General features: G+C 44.9%; 1 protein-coding gene across 1 annotated transcript; it reads right to left on the bottom strand.

Annotated features, from left to right (window-relative positions):
* Positions 1-9251: 9251 nt before the first annotated feature.
* GNPNAT1 (glucosamine-phosphate N-acetyltransferase 1) lies at positions 9252-16989 on the bottom strand. Its single transcript, XM_026654258.2, has 5 exons — positions 15364-16989; positions 13922-13984; positions 11744-11871; positions 11414-11475; positions 9252-10907 (listed from the first exon to the last, which is right to left on the bottom strand). The coding sequence occupies exons 1-5, from the start codon at positions 15581-15583 to the stop codon at positions 10760-10762; spliced, it is 621 nt and encodes a 206-aa protein (XP_026510043.1). The 5' UTR covers positions 15584-16989; the 3' UTR covers positions 9252-10759.
* Between the last annotated feature and the right edge of the window lie 1672 nt (positions 16990-18661).

Below are 18661 nucleotides of genomic sequence, written 5' to 3'. Positions count from 1 at the left end.
TATACCTTCTGCTGTTAGCAGTTGAAACCTCCCCAATTATCTGAACAGCATTGACTCATTATCTTCACAATAAAACCCCATTATGTACCAATTTATCTTCAAATACACTGGCTATGCTCTTGTTAGTCTTTGAGAAGAGGAAATACTGATCTAGAAACCTCCATTCGTATGATGCAAGCTAATCTAATAACTGTATCTGGTTAGAGTAAATTATTAAATAAAAGGGTCATGTGTTAAACTAACCAAAGGGGAAGCCACCATCTCAACTTGATGTATACTAGGACTGAAATCTTTCTATTAGCAAGCAGGAATAAGTTTCAGACTAAGGTTTTGGCAAACTTAGAGTATGTCTACCCTTACCCGGTAGTTCGGCGGCGAGCGATCGAACTTCTGGGTTCGACTTATCACGTCTTGTCTGGACGCGATAAGTCGAACCAGGAAGTGCTCGCCATCGACTGCGGTACTCCAGCTAGACGAGAGGAGTACCGCGGAGTCGACGGGGGAGCCTGCCTGCCGCGTGTGGACCGAGGTAAGATCGAACTAAGGTACTTCGAAATTCAGCTACGTTATTCACGTAGCTGAAGTTGCGTACCTTAGTTCGAATTGGTGGGTTAGTGTAGACCAAGCCTTAGTTGTTAAGTCAGGCAATAGTTGGTGTAACAAAATCAAAAATAGAACCATTGCCTACCAACTCATTTCCAATGCCTTTCCCGTGTATTGTATCAAACAAGGGAACCTTCGGACAAGTAGCGGTGAAAGCATACTGCAAGACCGTAGCCTGGTTGACTGAATGGAGGAACACTGATGTTTCACTCAAACACCAGCGAGTGTCTCTGCCATTGAAGATAAGATCTATGCACCTCCAAAAGGTTAAAATTAATAAATTCTGTTTAAAAAACACTTAGCTGTGCAACCTTGATTTTTCTCAAGCATTCAAGTCCAGAATTGCCAAGGTTTTTCACACAATCTTAACGCCTATCCCCTTATTTCATCAGTTACACCTCTCAATTTTCTGCAACTCTATGTATGCCATCTGCTTGTATGTCAACCAGGCCATGAACCAAAAGATGTGAATGAAAAATAGTTCCTTTAGAGCCCGGCCTTCCTTACCGAGCACCATAAAAAGTGGTAGAAAAATAACTGGAGTATTTCTTAGAAATAGCATGTTCACGTAATTAGACTGTGTCCTTATTCATAACCACAGGTGGGGTGGAGTTAAGATTTAACATACTGGCATTTCCTGACTTGCGTATTTAAGAATCCAACCTCAGCCCAGTTTTCTTTACGTGGCCATCCTGTCCCATTGCAGGTTTTCTACAACCTTGTAAACTATATATTCTGTGCACATATGTTTCAACTTTTGCTTTAGTCAAGAAAGTTATTGGGCTTAATAATAATGGGATGAAATTATACAGGTCAAACTACATGATCTAATGGTCACTTTTGACCTTAAAATCTATGAATCTGTATTGTGCCAGTCAATGTGCATTGAATGAGCCATGACTCTTGCACACACTAGATAATCAAGGTAAGCATCCGAGTTTTTGCATAGGAACATTGCCTCATTTGGTGTGCACGTACCCTGTACTGCTAAGAGAGCTGCGCTTGCACAGTGCAATGTTCTTTTGCTTAGAACATGGATTAAATGCTGTTAAATCATAACTATACCGCTGAGCATGCATAGTGAGACTTTTGCATCTTCCTAACATGGTCAAATCAACACAGAATTCAAAGGCACTTCGCTTGGTCACTGTTTTCCAGCCACCTGAACTTTCTACTCCTACCCATTCTGGTGATACATTTGAGTGGCTGTTTTTGGTAATGACTGAACTGTTTAATTTTTTTAAATCTTGAACATAAACATCAGGTGGAGGAAGTTTTCAGCCTGCAAGCTGAGTGTTTCCATTATATCCATTATCAGTCACTCAGAAAACTGACAAGAGCACTAACAGCAGCTGTCATCCAGTGTAATACTGTTTTCAAAGTTCTTCTAATGCTTATAATACGTCTTTTAAACAAAAAATGCTGGGAGCCATATTCTCAGTATTACTCATCCCATAATGTTACTATGCAACTTACGGGCAGTGTCATCTGCCACCAAGCGTGTTCTCAGCTCATGGATCGTGGAATATCCTCCAGAAAAGGGGGGGGGGTAGCTGCTTATTTGACAGGTTTCTGTGCTTATATTGCAGTCATGGACAATCTGACGGCAGTACCAACAGTGTGTGGTGGAGCAGCAGAATGCTGCTGTTGCCCTTAGACAATACCAACAATGTCCATAGACAGACCTGGACATGGCAAATGTAGGCTGCTATCAAATAAGCTGCAGCCAGTTACAAACTCGAAGGGCATGCAATTGTCCTTCCATAAGTATCACAAGAGGTCAATGGCAGTTGCTAGGAGAAGGAACCCCAAACTTAAACCTACATCCACATGTGCCACCCTGTTTATTGCAAGAGCTGCAGCAGCCTGGCACGTGGCTTGTGGAGATGAAAGTGGGCCTGGAGCTGTGCACACCTTTCTCAATATCGTCCAGTCACAATGCAGGTGAGTCAGCAACACAGTACCCACTGCAACCTGTTAATCAGCATCCTGTGGCAATGGGGATTGGAAGTCCTTAGTCACAATCCTGCATGCAGACAGCCTGAGACTGATGGCCATTTGTTGGAGACTAAAGCAGATGTCCTGTTCGTATTCTGCCTAGGTGTCAGCAGCCTTGTCTAGGGACAGCACTGCTCTCTGCATAGAGGGAAGGGAATGGAAGAAGATGCCTGAAAAAATGCTTGCTCTACTCAAACCTGCTGGGGTGCTGGGCCTTATTGGATATCCAGTTGTTCTGCTGTCTAAATACAAGGAAGACCCAGATAAATTTTGCAACTTAGACTGTTCACACCCTCCTCGACAGAGGCGATAGACCTGAGCATGGGACCACTATATTCAGTACAGTAACTCCTCACTTGACGTAGTTATGTTCCTGAAAAATGCGACTTTAAGTGAAACGATGTTAAGCGAATCCAATTTCCTCATAAGAATGAATGTAAATGGGCGGGGGGGGGTTAGATTCCAGGGCAGCTTCCCTTACTCTGCAAGCACCAGAGGTGGGGGGTTCAACCTTCAGCCCCCCCCCCCCCCCCCCCCCCTCCCCCAGCCCCCCCCCTTGTCCCGCCCCATGTCCCCCCACCTCCTCCCCCTTTACTTTGCTCGCTGAGTCCTCGCTCCTCCCCCCTGCTTCCAAAACGCTGCAAGCCAGCTGATTGCCCTGGGCAGGAGGGAGGAGCGAGGACTCGGCGCACCTCCACTCCCTCTCCTGCCGGCGGAAATCAGCTGGCTTGCGGTGTTTTGGAGGCAGGAAGGAGGGGGGAGGAGTGAGGACTCAGCGTGCAGGCTCCCCCTTCCTCCCGAACACGGCAAGCCAGCTGATTGCCCCAGGCAGGAGTGAGGGGGAGCCTGTGGGCTGAGTCCTCCCCCCGCCTCCCGCCTGGGGCAATCAGCTGGCTTGCTGCGTTCGGGGAGGAGGGGGAGCCTGCAGGCTGAGTCCTTGCTCCTGCCTCCAGAACGCTGCAAGCCAGCTGATTGCCGTGGGGAGGGAGGGGGAAGGCGCTGATCCGCAGAGTCTGCCGGCGGCTGGGAGGCGCTGTGGGGGAGGGGGCTGTAGGGAGGCTGCCAGCTGTGGAGAAAGCAGGCAGCCAAACAACGTAAGAGTGGAGCATTGTGCAACTTTAAATGAGTATGCTCCCTAATTGATTAGCAACGTAACAACGAAACAACGTTAAGGGGGACAACTTTAAGTGAGGAGTTACTGTAGTATACTGGCATGGTACAATATGGATATTGCTGCACTCCGTGAGACAAGACTTACTGGCAAGTTGCTGCTAGAAAAAGAAGATATTGGTTACGCTTTTTACCAGAATGGCAAATCTGAGGATGAACCCAGATGCTCTGCTCTTTGCTTGCAAACTCGAGGCACTGCCAAAGGGTGTTAAGGCCAGACTTATGCTCCTCATTAGCCTTGCTAAGAGGTGTTCTACTTCTGGCATCGGGGCCCATGCACTGACAATGATCCATCCAGATGAGGATAAGGAGGGAGGTAGCAGGTCGGTCCCATGTAATGAACTGATCATTTTGGGCGATTTCAATGCTGGGATGTGAGTATGCGTCTTAGGGCAACGTGATGGATTGTCCCAGCATTGATAACATGAAATGACTTGCTCCTACTTTCCAAATGTGCTGAATACACCCTACTCATCACCCATACGTATTTCAGCAGGCCAAGTATAAGACAACCTGGATGCATTACTGACATAATCAATTACATTGTACGGTGAAGAGATCACCACCGCGTCCGGCTCACTCACCTTATCAGCGGCACCGACTGCTGCTCAGACTCTAGGCTTCTGGAGAAGTCAAATGTCGCTGTGTGACTACGTCGATACAATACGCCACTGGCAACGGCGTGCAGCCTACATGCTGCAGGGAAACGCAGGCTGTCACTGCATGTGTCAGTGAAACGCTCTGGCAGGGGCGAAGCAGCAGAGGAAGGTTTCAGCAGCTTTCCCCTGCTGGAGCCTTTCACTGCAGTGGGGAAAGGTGCTGGCACGAGAGGAGGCGGCAGAGAAGGGCTTGGTCCTTTCCCTGCTGCCAGAGTCCTGCCCTGCTGTGGTGAAAGGCTCCTGTATCAGAGCGGGCAGAGCCTTTCGCTTGGGGGCGGGGGAGAAGGGGAGGGCTCCAGTAGCAGGGAGGCAACAGGCCATAACACTGCTAAAAACAGCAGTGAAGAGAAGGAGGCAGAGCATGGGTGAGTAGAGAACTGTGTAGATTAGGTACTTGGGTAACAGCCAGAAGCCCCCTACTGGGTCATCCCCTTTTTTGTTAATGGAGATATCCTATCTCCTAGAGCTGGAAGGGCCCTTGAAAGGTCATCAAGTCCAGCCCCCTGCCTTCACTAGCAGGACCAAGTACTGATTTTGCCCCAGATCCCTAAGTGGCCCCCTCAAGGATTGAACTCACAACCCTGGGTTTAGCAGACCAATGCTCAAACCACTGAGCTATCCCTCCTCCGCGAATTGTTTGTATAGTCTGTTTTTTATTAACTCAAAGAATAGGGGGCTTCCATTGCTTTCCTAGGGACCATTTCACAGTCTAAAATGTCAGGAGTAATGATTTCCCTTACAGGGTGTTTAAACCAATTTTTTTGCATTCAATTTCAGCTCATTTGTCTAAACTATTCCCCTCCTATCGCAGAGAACAACTCTTGAAATTGTTCTGCCTTACCTGGCTTACTACACTGTAACCTCCTTTTTAATCTTGCCATTAAAAGAAAGGGGCTGTGGAGCAAGTTTTTGTGAGCACACCCTTGTTTAGCTTACTGTTAAAAGGGATCTAGGCTAGTACTCAGTATATGCTCGAGAGCGGTGCTTTTCAAACTGGGGGTTGCCACCCAGTAGTGGGTCGCGGAATGGAAGGCACTGGATCGTGGCGGCTCTGGGCAGCACTGCCGACCGGGCCGTTAAAAGTCCCGTCGGTGGTGCTGCCCAGCTAAGGCAGGCTAGTCCCTACCTGTTCTGACACCGCGCTGCGTCCCGGAAGCGGCCAGCAGCAGGTCCGGCTCCTAGGGGAGGGAACGCAGGGCTCTGCCCCTGCCCTGAGCACTGGCTCCATGCTCCCATTGGCTGGTTCACGGCCAATGGGAGCTGGGGGAGGGAGGCGGTGCCTGCCAGTGAGAGCTGCAGGCAGCAGCTTGCGCGCCTCCGCCTAGGAGCTGGACCGGTTGCTGGCAACTTCAGGGGTGCAGTGCGGTCTGTGGTGCCAGGACAGGGGGGAAGCCTGCCTCTGCACCCTGGCTGTGCCACTGACCGGGAGCTGTCAGAAGAAAGCCTGTGCCCCAACCCCTGCTCCCACCACAAACCCCTTATCCCTGGCCCCACCCCAGAGCCTGCACCCCCAGCCCAGAGCCCTGACCCCCTCCCACACCCTGCTCCCCTCATTCCTGGCCTCAGCCCTGAGCCCCTCCCAAACCCCTCATCCCCAGCTCCGTTGGGTCATGGGCATCAACAATTTTCTTCAACTGGGTCGCCAGAAAGTGTGAAAAACCACATCTCGACATGCTATAAAATCTCTAGGGCCGAGCAGGGGTGTAGGTACCTTGGGGCAGGGGCATAGGTGTAGTTTGATTGGTGGGGGGGGTGCGGCACAGCGGGGCTTGAGCCACCTCCACCTAGTTGGGTCCGGGCAGGGAGTGCCACCTCCACCCCCTGCCTCACCTCTGCAGGCCACCCACCTGTCTGGGTTGGGGAGAGGCGTGCAACCAAAAATTATAACTCAAAGAGTTTGAAAACAGCTTAGGGAGGGGGTCGCTAGGGGCTGTGTGAGGGCAGGGGGTAGCTCAACTTGCAGGGAGGGGATAGGGATTAGGGGCTGTGTGCTGGGAGGCCTCCCCTGCGGTTCCCTGGTCCTGGAGGGATCTGACAGCCACAGAGCCAGGGCTCCCCCTCAGGGGGCTCTTACCAGCTGCCTCAGCGGGAGCAAGGGGGGGGGGGGGCTGGGAGCTGAGGAGCAGCTTCAACCCAGGGCACCTGCAAGAGATGAGGGAACGCTGCTGCTGCCTGCTCCATGGCCCCAGCTGCCCCTCTTCGTGCCTCTGACCTGGCCAGGGGGCAGGGAGAGGCGATGTGGAGCTGCTGCTGGGACTGCAGGTGTGTGTGGGGGGGAATTCCCTTCATGTCCCCAACTCTGCCCATGTGCTCAGGGCTTTTGCCCCACAGGGAACACCAAAGCTCAAGGCTCCAGTATTCAGCCCTTTGTGGGGGGGGGGTGCGCTCAGGATTGGGGCTTCAGCTCCATGGCCCCCTTGAAAGGGCTCATGGGCCCCCTGGGGGCCGCAGACCCCTCGTTGAGAACCACTGCTCTAGAGGTACTCAGAGTTGCCAAAATCAGACTGCAAGTCAGCCATGGCTTTGGGTATGCAGCCCAATACCCATTTGCCTCTGCTGTTCACTGTCACGCCAGGTTCTTTTTGACATCACTAAGTCTCTTTCTCTTATTTGGTGTCTGCTTTCTAGGTTGGTTATATGGATAAAGCATTTAAGACTGCAAGTCTTTTGCATTTCTCTGCTCTTCCTAACTTAGTGTTGTGTGAAAGTTTTAAATATTCTCAAATTTCAGCCAGCCCCAGTTTTGTGGAAGAAGTGGTAAAGTCAATGTACATGTTATCACTTTTGATTTAAAAAAAAGTGTCCTGTTTTTTCTAGCAGTTCAGCTAGTGTTAAACATGGAGCCCTGCAGCTCCCCACGCCCTAAAACTTTTCAGTCATCCAAGTTCAGCAGTATGATTGATTACTGGTGATGCTTCAGTCAGCTGGACTGTGAGCCAATGTGGCCACACCTTCAAACTCTAAAAGGTATGCTTCCCTACACGCAGAAGGTAAAGTATTTCCCAGCATAGACATTCCACACACTAAGGCTACATCTAAACTACAGCCGGTCAATTTAGGGGGTCTAGTGAAGACCTACCAAATGGACAGCAGCTCACGCTCCAGTTGACCTCTGTACTCTACCCCCAACGAGAAGAGTAAGGTAAGTCAACGGGAGACTTTCTCCCATCAACCCCCTGCGGTGTAGACCCCGCAGTAACTTGACCTAAGGTACGTCGACTCCAGTTACATGATTCACATAGCTGGAGTTGCGTAGGTCGACTTACCACGGCAGTGTAGACATAGCCTAAGTTAACGCCATAAGATTTAACTGTGTCTAACCCTCATACTAATTTATCACGTCACAGAGGAGTGGCACAGCTAAAGGTGCAGTAGCCACCCTGCTTAGTAGGAAGAGGTAACTTCAACAACCGCTGCTTTTGCTACCATCAGTCCGCCAGGGGCCAGAAAGTAGCCTCTGATACAGAGTGAACAGTACTTTGGAAAGCTTGTACCACCGTCAGAGCAATGTGCATGAGCTGGATTTCTCCCAGTAAATGCGTTATCAAACATGTAATAGACCAAAGCCTTTAACTGTCTTAAATCAATATAAGCCTATAACTGCAGTGCTCCCTACATACTCTTGTACGAGTTGTCTTATGAACTTCTTACCAGTTATTTTTAAAGGGGAAGTAATGAGGGCAAAAACCATCTCACTCTAACAAGGGCCTGAATGGACTAGGTCCCGTAGATCAGTAGCTCTCAACCTTTCCAGATGACTGTACCTCTTCAGGAGTCTGATTTGTTTCATGTACACTTCACTTAAATACAACTTGCTTATAAAATCAGACCAAAGTGTCACAGCACACTAGTACTGAACAATAGCGGACTCATTTTTACCATATAATTATAAAATAGATCAGTTGGAATAGAAATATTGTACTGACATTTCAGTATATAGAGCAGTATAAAGTCATTGTCTGTATGAAATTTTAGTTTGGACTGATTTCACTAGTGCTTTTTATGTAACCTGTTATAAAACTAGGCAAATCTCTAGATGAGGTGATGACCCACGGGAAGACCACTGCCTACTGTAATGTACTTAAAACTAGATGAAGTTCAACATCTGATTAAAGTTGTGAAGAACAGGAAAATCCACGTTAACCTGGTATAGCATAAACCAGCTGTCACTTCTGATGGGAAGCTGGAGTCTTAATCCCAAAGGCTTGAAAATCAGGTGTAGCTAGTTATAATCTCACTTCCTTATTTAAATGTCCTCTAGCACTTTCCAAACTTCATAAGGTTAAAGCAAGGAAGAGAGAGGCTGGGGGGGATAAGTGTGTTTTTGCACTACTGCTAGCTTTCTCAGCAATAACGTGTTCATTTTAAACTTGGCTGGTAGCTAAAATACATTTACATACTGTCCAGTATCCCAACAGTTAGGGGTGCTTCTGCCTCACTTGGCAAAGGGTTGGACTGTTGAGCTCAGGTTTAGGACCCCCAGGGGGAACAAACAGGAGTTCTCCAGCTCCAGGACCGGTGAAGTTCAAGTGATGGATAGTCTCCAATTAGCTACTAGTAGTGTTACCGGGCTTATTTATTTTGTCGTCTCTCCTTACAGAGCTCAGGAATGGTAGTTCTGAAGAAAGTTTACTCTGCAGCCAATATCCTTATTTAAATCACGGGGAGAAAAGAGACGATGATCTTTAACAGATATTTTTAAAAAGGTGATCTCCAGACTAGGGAAGGCAAAAGCAATCAGGTTGTATCTAGATGATTTTAAGGAAGTACACACACAGCTGGTATAAACCTCAATGCGAAACCCATTAAGGACAAGGAAAATATGGCAGTCTCTGTTTATTTTAGATTAAACAACGCTTTTTAAAAAAATAAATAAAACCTAGACATCACCAAGAAAACAATATATTAGAGTGCTATCAATTACATCAGACAGAGCCCTCACCACAACTTAAAGTAGTCCTCAGCTGAAAAGAGAACAGTTTCTAAGGCCTAATTGTTCAAAAACAAGAAGAGATTGTTCTGTAGTAACCTTCATTACTCACAATACCCTATTCATAACTCTAGTTTTTGTCATTCTCCTACCATATGTTACCATTGAAACAAGGGTTTGATTGCCATCAATGGCAAGAAGTGCTAAAATCATTTACCCAATGTTAAGAGCAGACGGGACAATCCAAAGCAGCATCAAGCCTTTGGTACCAGGATTTGGGTTTTCTTTGCTAATCAGCAATTCAATATTGTGTAAGCAGTTCCCATCAGAGAAGAACGTATATCTGGCCCAGCGGAATCAAGTATGGCCAGTAATAAGTCAAATGTGTTCACTGACGTTGAGCACATCACTGATACAGGAGGTGTTAACTCCTGTTCTCAAATGACATTAATCTAAATAGAACAGAAATACGGAAAGCCTTACTCAAGATGAGATAAATATTTTGCACTTTAGACAACTTTACAATTTCCTTGCTCTGTGCACAAGCCACAAGTTTATAAGTGACTGCTTTGAATCTTTCCAATATAGCAACTAAAGTGCAGGACCGGAATATGTAGTCAGTATTCAGGTATATTTTAAAATATCAACTGAAGTATGGCCAATAAATGTCTACTATCGCCACATTATATCTTCCAACATAATCTGTTCAATCTAATTTTTGGAAGCTAATGCCTATGAAACTTTCATTTTGAGTTTGTTGCAGCAGCATGAAGGAAGCATGAATGAAATGCCGCCGTGTAAAATTATTCACATGAATTAAAACACATTAGCTAATTTCCCCTGGAGAATGTAGAGGCATCTATTAAAGGGTGTTCATTTGATAGCTGTTAGGTGGGTACTTGCAGTAGCATTGAAGTCTACGTTTTAAGGTTAGAAATAAAACAAGTTCCTTTTCTGCCTTACTGTTGCTATGTATTAGGGTGCGTTCCCCACCCAGTTTACATTTGCCTTCAATGAAGTACAGAGAGAAGCTCAACCCCCACACTGCCTGCACTTTGGCTACCAAGAAGCACAAAACTTTAGAAAAATACAAGGCAAGAAAAATTTTGAGATTAAAAATATATACCTTTGGTTAAAAACCATCCCCTTTATAACCCAGCTAAGAACAAAAAAAATCTTCACTTAGGCTGAACAGTAGTAAAATTAGTACCAACAGCTCATCACCCCCAGAGACCTTTGAAAATGTCATTCAAATTGCAATTTTTACACATCTGTTGTCCGGGATCTACAGGGCTCATTACATTTGCAGCGACAAACTATTTACATTTTCCATGAAGAGAATGAGTTTCTCCACAAGGTCCTCCACTAATAGTCTTTACAAAAGATAAGCTGGAAGTTCTTAATTAAAGAACTTTTGACACATGTAGTTTTCTTCAGATACTGAATATCCAAACTTTTTATAGAAAGCCACATTTTTGGGCAGACACTCGAGAGTAATTTTATAACAGTTCAGTCTCTTACTTAGCAACGTAAGCGTAGACATTAATCTGAAAGAGACAGAGAACACCAGTGGTTATATAAAATAGCATTTGAACATTGGATCAATTAAAGTTCAATTCTTCAGCGTGAATGCAAACATTTCATTATTACTATTTGATGAGACCTCTCTGCAGTAGAAGCTTAAACTGCAATGATAGAGGCAGTTCAGTTTTCTACATGAAATATTACTTCAGCTTTTACTTGGGGAAAAAAATGTAGAGGCATCTATTAAAGGGTGTTCATTTGATAGCTGTTAGGTGGTACTTGCAATTCATTAGTTAGTGAGAATTTGTTAAACGTGCCCCCGAGCACAATGTGACGTGAGGGGTGTGCCCCTGTCCGCACGCACATGCAGGGGAGTGATTTGTTACCGCTTGAGTCTAGTTATTGATCAGTATGTGTTCATCTGAGCAACTACAGCATGTGTGTTAACAGATGCTAGAAACTGGATGTGATTTCCGGGGCTCCTGACCTGTACGGTGTTACAAGGTAAAGACTGTGAAGAAATACTTACAGTTTGCCAAGCTGCTTTCCTCTGCATTCGTCACTTACTACAACATCTTCTACCCTTCCTCGCTGAGGAAACAGATGCGTCTGTGTTCAGTTTACTATAGCACCTTTAAGTCATTTTTCAGTTAAATTAACAAGTGAATCTCTACCATTGCATCATGTTTTGATCAAGTAAGCAAGGAAAACAGATCTTAAAATGTCTTTGTAACTGACATGAGCGGAGTACACTCATCTTACTCAGTTTGACAGTAAACTGTATTAACTATTTTTGAAAAACAATTAGTTTAATGTAATTTTTTTCTTTATAATTACAGTCTGGAACGCACAAACATACCTTTGCACATGAATGAGTAAATTTATGTTCTATAACTAGCGTTGCTGTAGCAACAATCTGTCCCAGATTTGTATCTTCCACAACGGTCACATAGTAATCACCGGATCTCTTCATGTGTTCGAAGGTTTCTGTGGGAACAGGAGAATAGTACGACAGTTCTAATCCATTAATAAAATATGTGCCTGACAGCCACATAAACTGATTCTGAAGGATAAATTCTAATTCACAGCACTGAAGAATTCAACTCCACAACCCAAGAGGCGATCAAGAAATTAGAAATGGACAAAACCCCACGGTCAAATAGGATCTGTTTCAAATCAGGATGGAAATGGCCAAAAAAGAGTAGACAAAACCAATTCCTGTGTTCTGAGATGCAGGGAGAAGACCGTTCCCTGGCTGCTAGCATCACAGACCCACGAAGATCAAAGTAGCTCACTCTTCCTTAGAGTGACAGACTCTAGCTCGAACCCCTATTAGTTTCTGTAGGCAGACCAATGAAAAAAGAGTAATGGGATGACCTGGGTAATTATAGGGCTGTCAGCCTGACATTGATCCCAGGCAAGATAATACAACAGCTCGTATGGGACTCAATGAAGAATTAAAGGAGGGTAACGTAATTAATGCAAATCAACATAGGTTTATGGAAAACGGATCCTAACTCAGGCCTTGTCTACACTGGCAAGTTTCTGCGCAGTAAAGCCGCTTTCTCCGGTGTAATTGCCGTGGTGTACACACTGGCAAGCCACTTTGTGCGCAGAAACTCCTCAGTTGCAGCATTGCAAACAAAAAACCCACCTCGACGAGAATGGTAAACCTTACAGTGCGGAGGGGACGGACACACACACACACGGAGACACACACACAGGATGTTGATAAATTGGAGAGGGTTCAGAGAAGAGCCACAAGAATAATTAATGGATGAGAAAACCTGCCGTATGGCGATAGACTCAAAGAGCTCGACCTAATTAGCTTAACAACGAGAAGGTTAAGAGGTGACATGATTAGTCTCTACGTATATACAGTATGTGGGAAATACATATTTACTAATGGACTCATCAGTCTAGCGGAGAAAAGTAGAACATGATCCAATGGCTGGCTCATTGCACAGGGAGCAGCTGCAGCGCTTCTTGCAGCCCGGGGGGAGGTTCCCAGAGGAACACCGCCTCCTAGCCCCTCAAACTATGCCCATGTTGAAAAGTGGGGGTGTGTGGCCCCACACCCCCCCCGGATCCAGTGCTGGGCCCCCCCCCCCCACTCTACAAAGTTTCTGGCACCCTTGCCCTCACCCCTGCCCCTCCCCAGCTCCAGGCCCAGCGTTTGGAGGTCAAAGGGGCCTTGGGCTGGCTGTGTTTGTGCGGGGAAAAAACCACAGTGCCCCCCGGACCACGGGGTCCTGGGTGGTCACTCACTGTAAGGCCGGCCCTGCCCCCCCCAAAAGCGATGACACCCCCCACACACACCATGAGACCCTCATGTTTGCACTTCCAGCTGCCCAGCTCTGAAGGCAGCACCTCCATCAGCAGCAGAGCAGGAGTAAGGGTGGCAATACTGCGACCGACCCCCTTACAACCCTCTTTTGGGTTGGGACCCGAATGGTGAGAACACTGCGAAATTTCAGATGTAAATATCTGAAACCATGAAATTGACCATTTTTAAACTCCTCCGACCGTAAAACTGACCAAAGTGGACCGTGAATTTGGTAGGACCCTAGTTATACAGGAGGTCAGACGAGGTTATCACAATGGTCCCTTCTGGCCTTGGAATCTGTGAAACAAGCTCACTGCCTCAACAGGAGTAAAGAGAAGCCCCAACTTCAAACTGCAAGTGGTGATGGACAGACCATGACAAGACACGTTATCTTCATCCATTCACCTTCAGTGCTCACATCTCTAAAACTCAATCTGAACACAAAGAACTACAGTTTGTCCCATTTATGCACATGAACTCTGAAGTCACCTGGGACAGGCAAATGAATGTCACAATGACCATGAGATCCTAAACCATCTCAAAACGCTGAAATCTGCCTGGAGAGGCCTGGGCTAGCAAACTCTCCTGTGGCATCATCCAGCTACAGAAGTCAAGAGGTTCATTCAGGATCAGATTTACTGTCAACATCAATAACTTCCTGTTCCCACCCTTCCCCTTTTCAAATGCCAAAATAATGAATAACGTACTCACTGATAAACTGCTCAGGGCTGACAACTCCAGCTGCTGTCAGCTGACCCAGAACCTTAAAAAAGCCTGTTGCAGAAAAGTATAACCAAAAAAAAAAAAAGAAGGGTTAATGCCAGATAAAGATAAGCAATTAACTAGAAGCCCAAAGAATATGGCTTCAGCATTTCAGGTACAAATTCAAATCTGTAAGTCTGTGCACACAATCATGCAAGCAAAAATAGCACGTTATGCCATATGTTGTACCCAGGCAAAGGAGACAACGTGACCCCTGAACGATTACTGAAACTGCTCCTAAAACGCCCCCCTGTATCCCTTCAAGATATGTAACAATACCACACAAAAGCAACATTTATGTGTTCCAAGTAAAGTGAAGTTTTTAAATACAGCGTTGAGATTCATGATGTGAAGGGACTAGACTTCTCTATATGCCACCTACCATCTAGTTTAAGCAGCAAAGAGTCCTGTGGCACCTTATAGATTAACAGACGTATTAGAGCATGAGCTTTCGTGGGTGAATACCCACTTCGTCGGATGCATACCATCTAGTTTAGTTAGATGTAAAGAACTCCACGTACTCCATATGTATACTGACAGAATTCTACATCTTGAAAGTGAATGCAACATTAATTTTGAACTCATGCCATAAGCAATGTTAAATGATTGTCTAATGCTGTAACAGTGAACTGTTTTGAAAGCAGACAAGAGACATGTGAATCAAAGCAAAGACAGAATGCTAAGAAACTATGGGTACGACCCTACAGTCTTGCACGTTCTCAGAGCCTGGAGTCCAGCCCAACCCTGAACCTCTACGCTGCAATTAAACAGCCCCATAGCTTGAGCCCCAGGACCCCAAAGTCAGCTGATGAAGGCCAGTCACAGGTGTTTAATTGTAGTGTAGACATACCCTATCAGGTTTACATTTTCATGGATGCTCAGAGAAATAATTTGAATGTTGAGCTGTATTTTCAAAACAAGTTTTCCCAAGTTCCACAGCTAACGAATTAGTTGTATTTTCTAACATTCAAATGAATATGAATCAGTATATTGTTTTTATAAAGAAATGTATGTTACTTCTACAAGAGATTGTGATGAACAGGAACGTGTGGATTACTTGGAAGATTTGAGCTTTAAGATTTGTTTTAAGTGCATTCTAAATATGAGGAAACCGGTTTTAAGTGACCACCCAAGCAACCAGCAAGTATCAAATGCCTAAGCACGCAGCTACCACAATGGGGCCATACACTAACCTAGACCAGATAGAAGAGGTGGTTCTCAGCTATAGGACAGATTAGATTGTATTGTAAATCTCAGAGAGATTTCAAAGTGATTAATAATGAAGTGAGGGCAACCTACTGGAAATAGTTGTTAGTGCAGGTTGCAATGTACTGTGTACAATTCTGATCCTCAATATTCATTACACAATAGGAAATAGAACTGGACTTCACCTCTATTTAAATCAGCAGTGCAAAGGGGTCTCATAACTAAACCATCCCCTGGATCTAAAGGTGAAATGGCGGGAGAAAATGTTGCTGTGTTCTGGCTCCAGTCAAGTTCATGAAGGAGATTTGGGTCAAACATTGGTGTGTCATCAGGCATCACAGCTGCAACAGGCATCATGGCAGCAGTGGTTGCAGCAGGTGTACTGAAAGCAAAACACAGATGCATTCTATAAAAAACATTTGAGATTGAGTTAATATTTATACCCTGTAATCCTGGTAGCTACATAGTAACATGATTTTATGTTTATACCCTTATTCCAGCTATTTACACAGTAACATATGTTTTCTCTATGATGCAATGAAAGGTTAATGAAATTTAATCTCCTATTTACTTTATCAGCTTGTACTGTTTGAACTAGAACCTAGCAGGATTTGGGTTTAAAACAAACAATAAAAGTACATACTTTGAAGTTCCTTAATGCATATTAAGTAAAGCCTAATTGAATAGCAACTTTATTTTTGTGCTAATGAATCAAACTTCTTATGGAATTAAGGTAACTATAGCAGATTTTGTACAGTATGCTTAGCATTTACATCCAGTTCAAAAAAATCTAGCACTCCTAATAAAGAAGAAATGCAAACATCACTACTGTATCTCAAAGAGACCACAATTTGGATAAGCAAAATTACACACTTTTTGCTCCTAGAATTTTTTTTTCAAAACTATCCATTAATGGCCACACTAGTAGTTTAATCTGAGTCCCACCACATAAATATTTAGCAATTCAGTTAGAATCACTTCACATGAACATACACACACACTCTCTCTCTACAACAATTTGCATACTTTTCCCCCTTGTTAAATATCATGCAATTTTTTTTTTAAACCTAACACTTCTCACGTGATAATGTTTGCTTGTTTTTGCAATCTACCTTGTGAATTTACAAAATCAAATGCAGTTTTTACTGCCAGGTGTAAGTTTTCACTGACTGTTTTACCACTTGGCTAATACTGCCATGGTTACAGTTTAACAACGGTAAATGATTAAAAGATAATATGAGGGAAATGTTTGTAATTCGGTGGGTGAGGGGAGGAGAATAGAAAATGGGAAACAAGGGACATTTTGCTGATTTCTCTAATTTAGAGGTAAATTATTATTTTTGTGTGTGTGTATGTTGCTTCTGTAACTAGAATATCTGATGGTGTATATAAAATGAATTAGAACTCAAAAGACTACTTCTGAGGCTAGATGTTCTCTTTTTTAAAAAGAGCCCTCTTTATATATCTTCAGTTGAACCAAAAAGCCACCATTCTTCAATGCAAGGTACAGTGTTCATATATACCACTGGACATGCCAAAGTAAACTAAGTTCTAAAACCTATTTTATTAGGATCCTTATATTTCAAAAAATGCCCTTTGCATGAATTATAAGACAGTGCAACATCTCTGTAATACTGTCTAGGGAAAAATGCAGAATGTGTTACGTATGAGGCATTTTAATGGAATCCAGAGCACAGAAGTTTCAGATCAGAAGGCAGCACTGTAAGTACAACAGGAAGCACTAAATATTTTTCCTTCACCTGCTGGTATATGATGACCTTTACATATATGCCCTTTTCACAAACAATGATATACTTAAATGTAAACATCTGCAATCTCTCTCTTTTCTGGGTAAACGCTAATAGAAACTCCCCACCTACCTTTAAAAAAATAAGAAGTACCATACAACAACTTGAATTCTACCGAAGGATCTCACTGTGCTATACAATCAAGCCTACTACTTTTATGAGGTAGCTAAGTATTATCTTAATTTTAAAGGTGGTGAAACTGAGGCACCAAGAGTTTAAGTGACATTCCCAAGGTCTCAGGAAAGCGAGGAATGGGAAGGCAGGTCTTTTGATGCCCAGGTCTTTTGATGCCCAGTCCTGGGCTTTAGTGACTAGACCATGCCAATGTATGCAGAGGACTTTCAAGCTATAACAAGTGTTTGAATTACTCTAAGGCTAACAAGAACTAAGCCACTGTAGCTCTGGTACCTCACATGAAGCTAATGTTATGCTGAACTAAATAAACCTGAGCATGCCTAGTTTTAGTTGCTGGATCATCCTGTGCTTACCCAGAACTCATGGCTGACCATACAATAATAGAGCTCTACTCAAACAATATTCTATGCAGAACAAAATTGGAAGTAATTTCAGTATTGTGTTAGAGAATGCTCAGAAGACACACTGAAAAGAAATATTCGAGAAGAGAACACCAGGAAAATTAAAATCTTTTCATTTAGTATTAGTTTGATAAAGTAATTAACTTATATAATTCACAGCTACAATACCCAAGTCTGGCTGGTCCCTGGGTTTCCTCTAGAAACCAGTAGGAACTTGGACCAATCCCAGCTCAGACTGGGAAGGAGTGCAGAAGACCTGTTCAATATCAGCACACATGGCAGTTTAAACAGACATGAATATGCTTTGAAAAAGTCCTGTCCTTCTTTGCCAGAGATAAGGGGGCCTGGCAGGAAAGGGGCAGTCAAAAACTATTTCAGTGTACTGCAAACGAATTATTGGGAACTTCCTCTTCTAAGACCACGTTCTGCACTTGGGTACATGTGAGCAATCTCCAAGGAAGTCAAGGGAGCTGGGAGCCTCCACCATCAGGAAGAGTTTGAACCACAGACACCTGCCTCCTTCCACTCCCTTCTGACATCATCCTGCTGTGCTGGTCTCCAGGAAACACCAGGGCAGATGGCAACAGAACTACAGTAGAATCTCAGAGTTATGAACATTTCAGAGATACGAACAACCTCCATTCCCGAGGTGTTCGTACTCTGGGGTTCTACCGTCCTTAAAATTTGTATTCTCACAAACAGAGCCATTAGTCGCCACAGTTAATTAAACAAAGCCAGGAGGGGAGGGACCATCTCTTTAGAGGAGACCAGGCAGACCGCCCCTAAGGGAGAGCTGTCCAGGGATCCCAGCCACAGGTGAACGGTAGCTTAGCCTGCATGGAAAAGTTACAATGACGTACACCCAGGGTCAGCCTTGGGCTAGGAGGAAAGAGACTGCTTTCCCCTATACTCTCACCCACTTGTGTCCCCCCCCCGTGTCCCCCAATCTGCCTGCCCCACACACAGCCTCACCCCAGCCCCCGAGCCCCAACCCCCTTCCCCACCATGGGCTCCCCCAGTCCAGCCCCCACCCCTGGATATCCCCTAATCCAGCCCCCCCCACCCGGTACCCCCAGTCCAGCCCCTCTTCTCCCCCCATGTGCCCCCCAGCCAGCACCCCCCTTAAACTAGCTGTATCT

This window comes from Terrapene carolina, unplaced genomic scaffold (genome assembly GCF_002925995.2).
Source record: "Terrapene carolina triunguis isolate 2854851 unplaced genomic scaffold, T_m_triunguis-2.0 Scaffold189, whole genome shotgun sequence".
Lineage (NCBI taxonomy): Eukaryota > Metazoa > Chordata > Testudines > Emydidae > Terrapene > Terrapene triunguis.
Note: the sequence above shows the minus strand (reverse complement) of the source record. Positions and strands in the feature narration are given on the sequence as shown.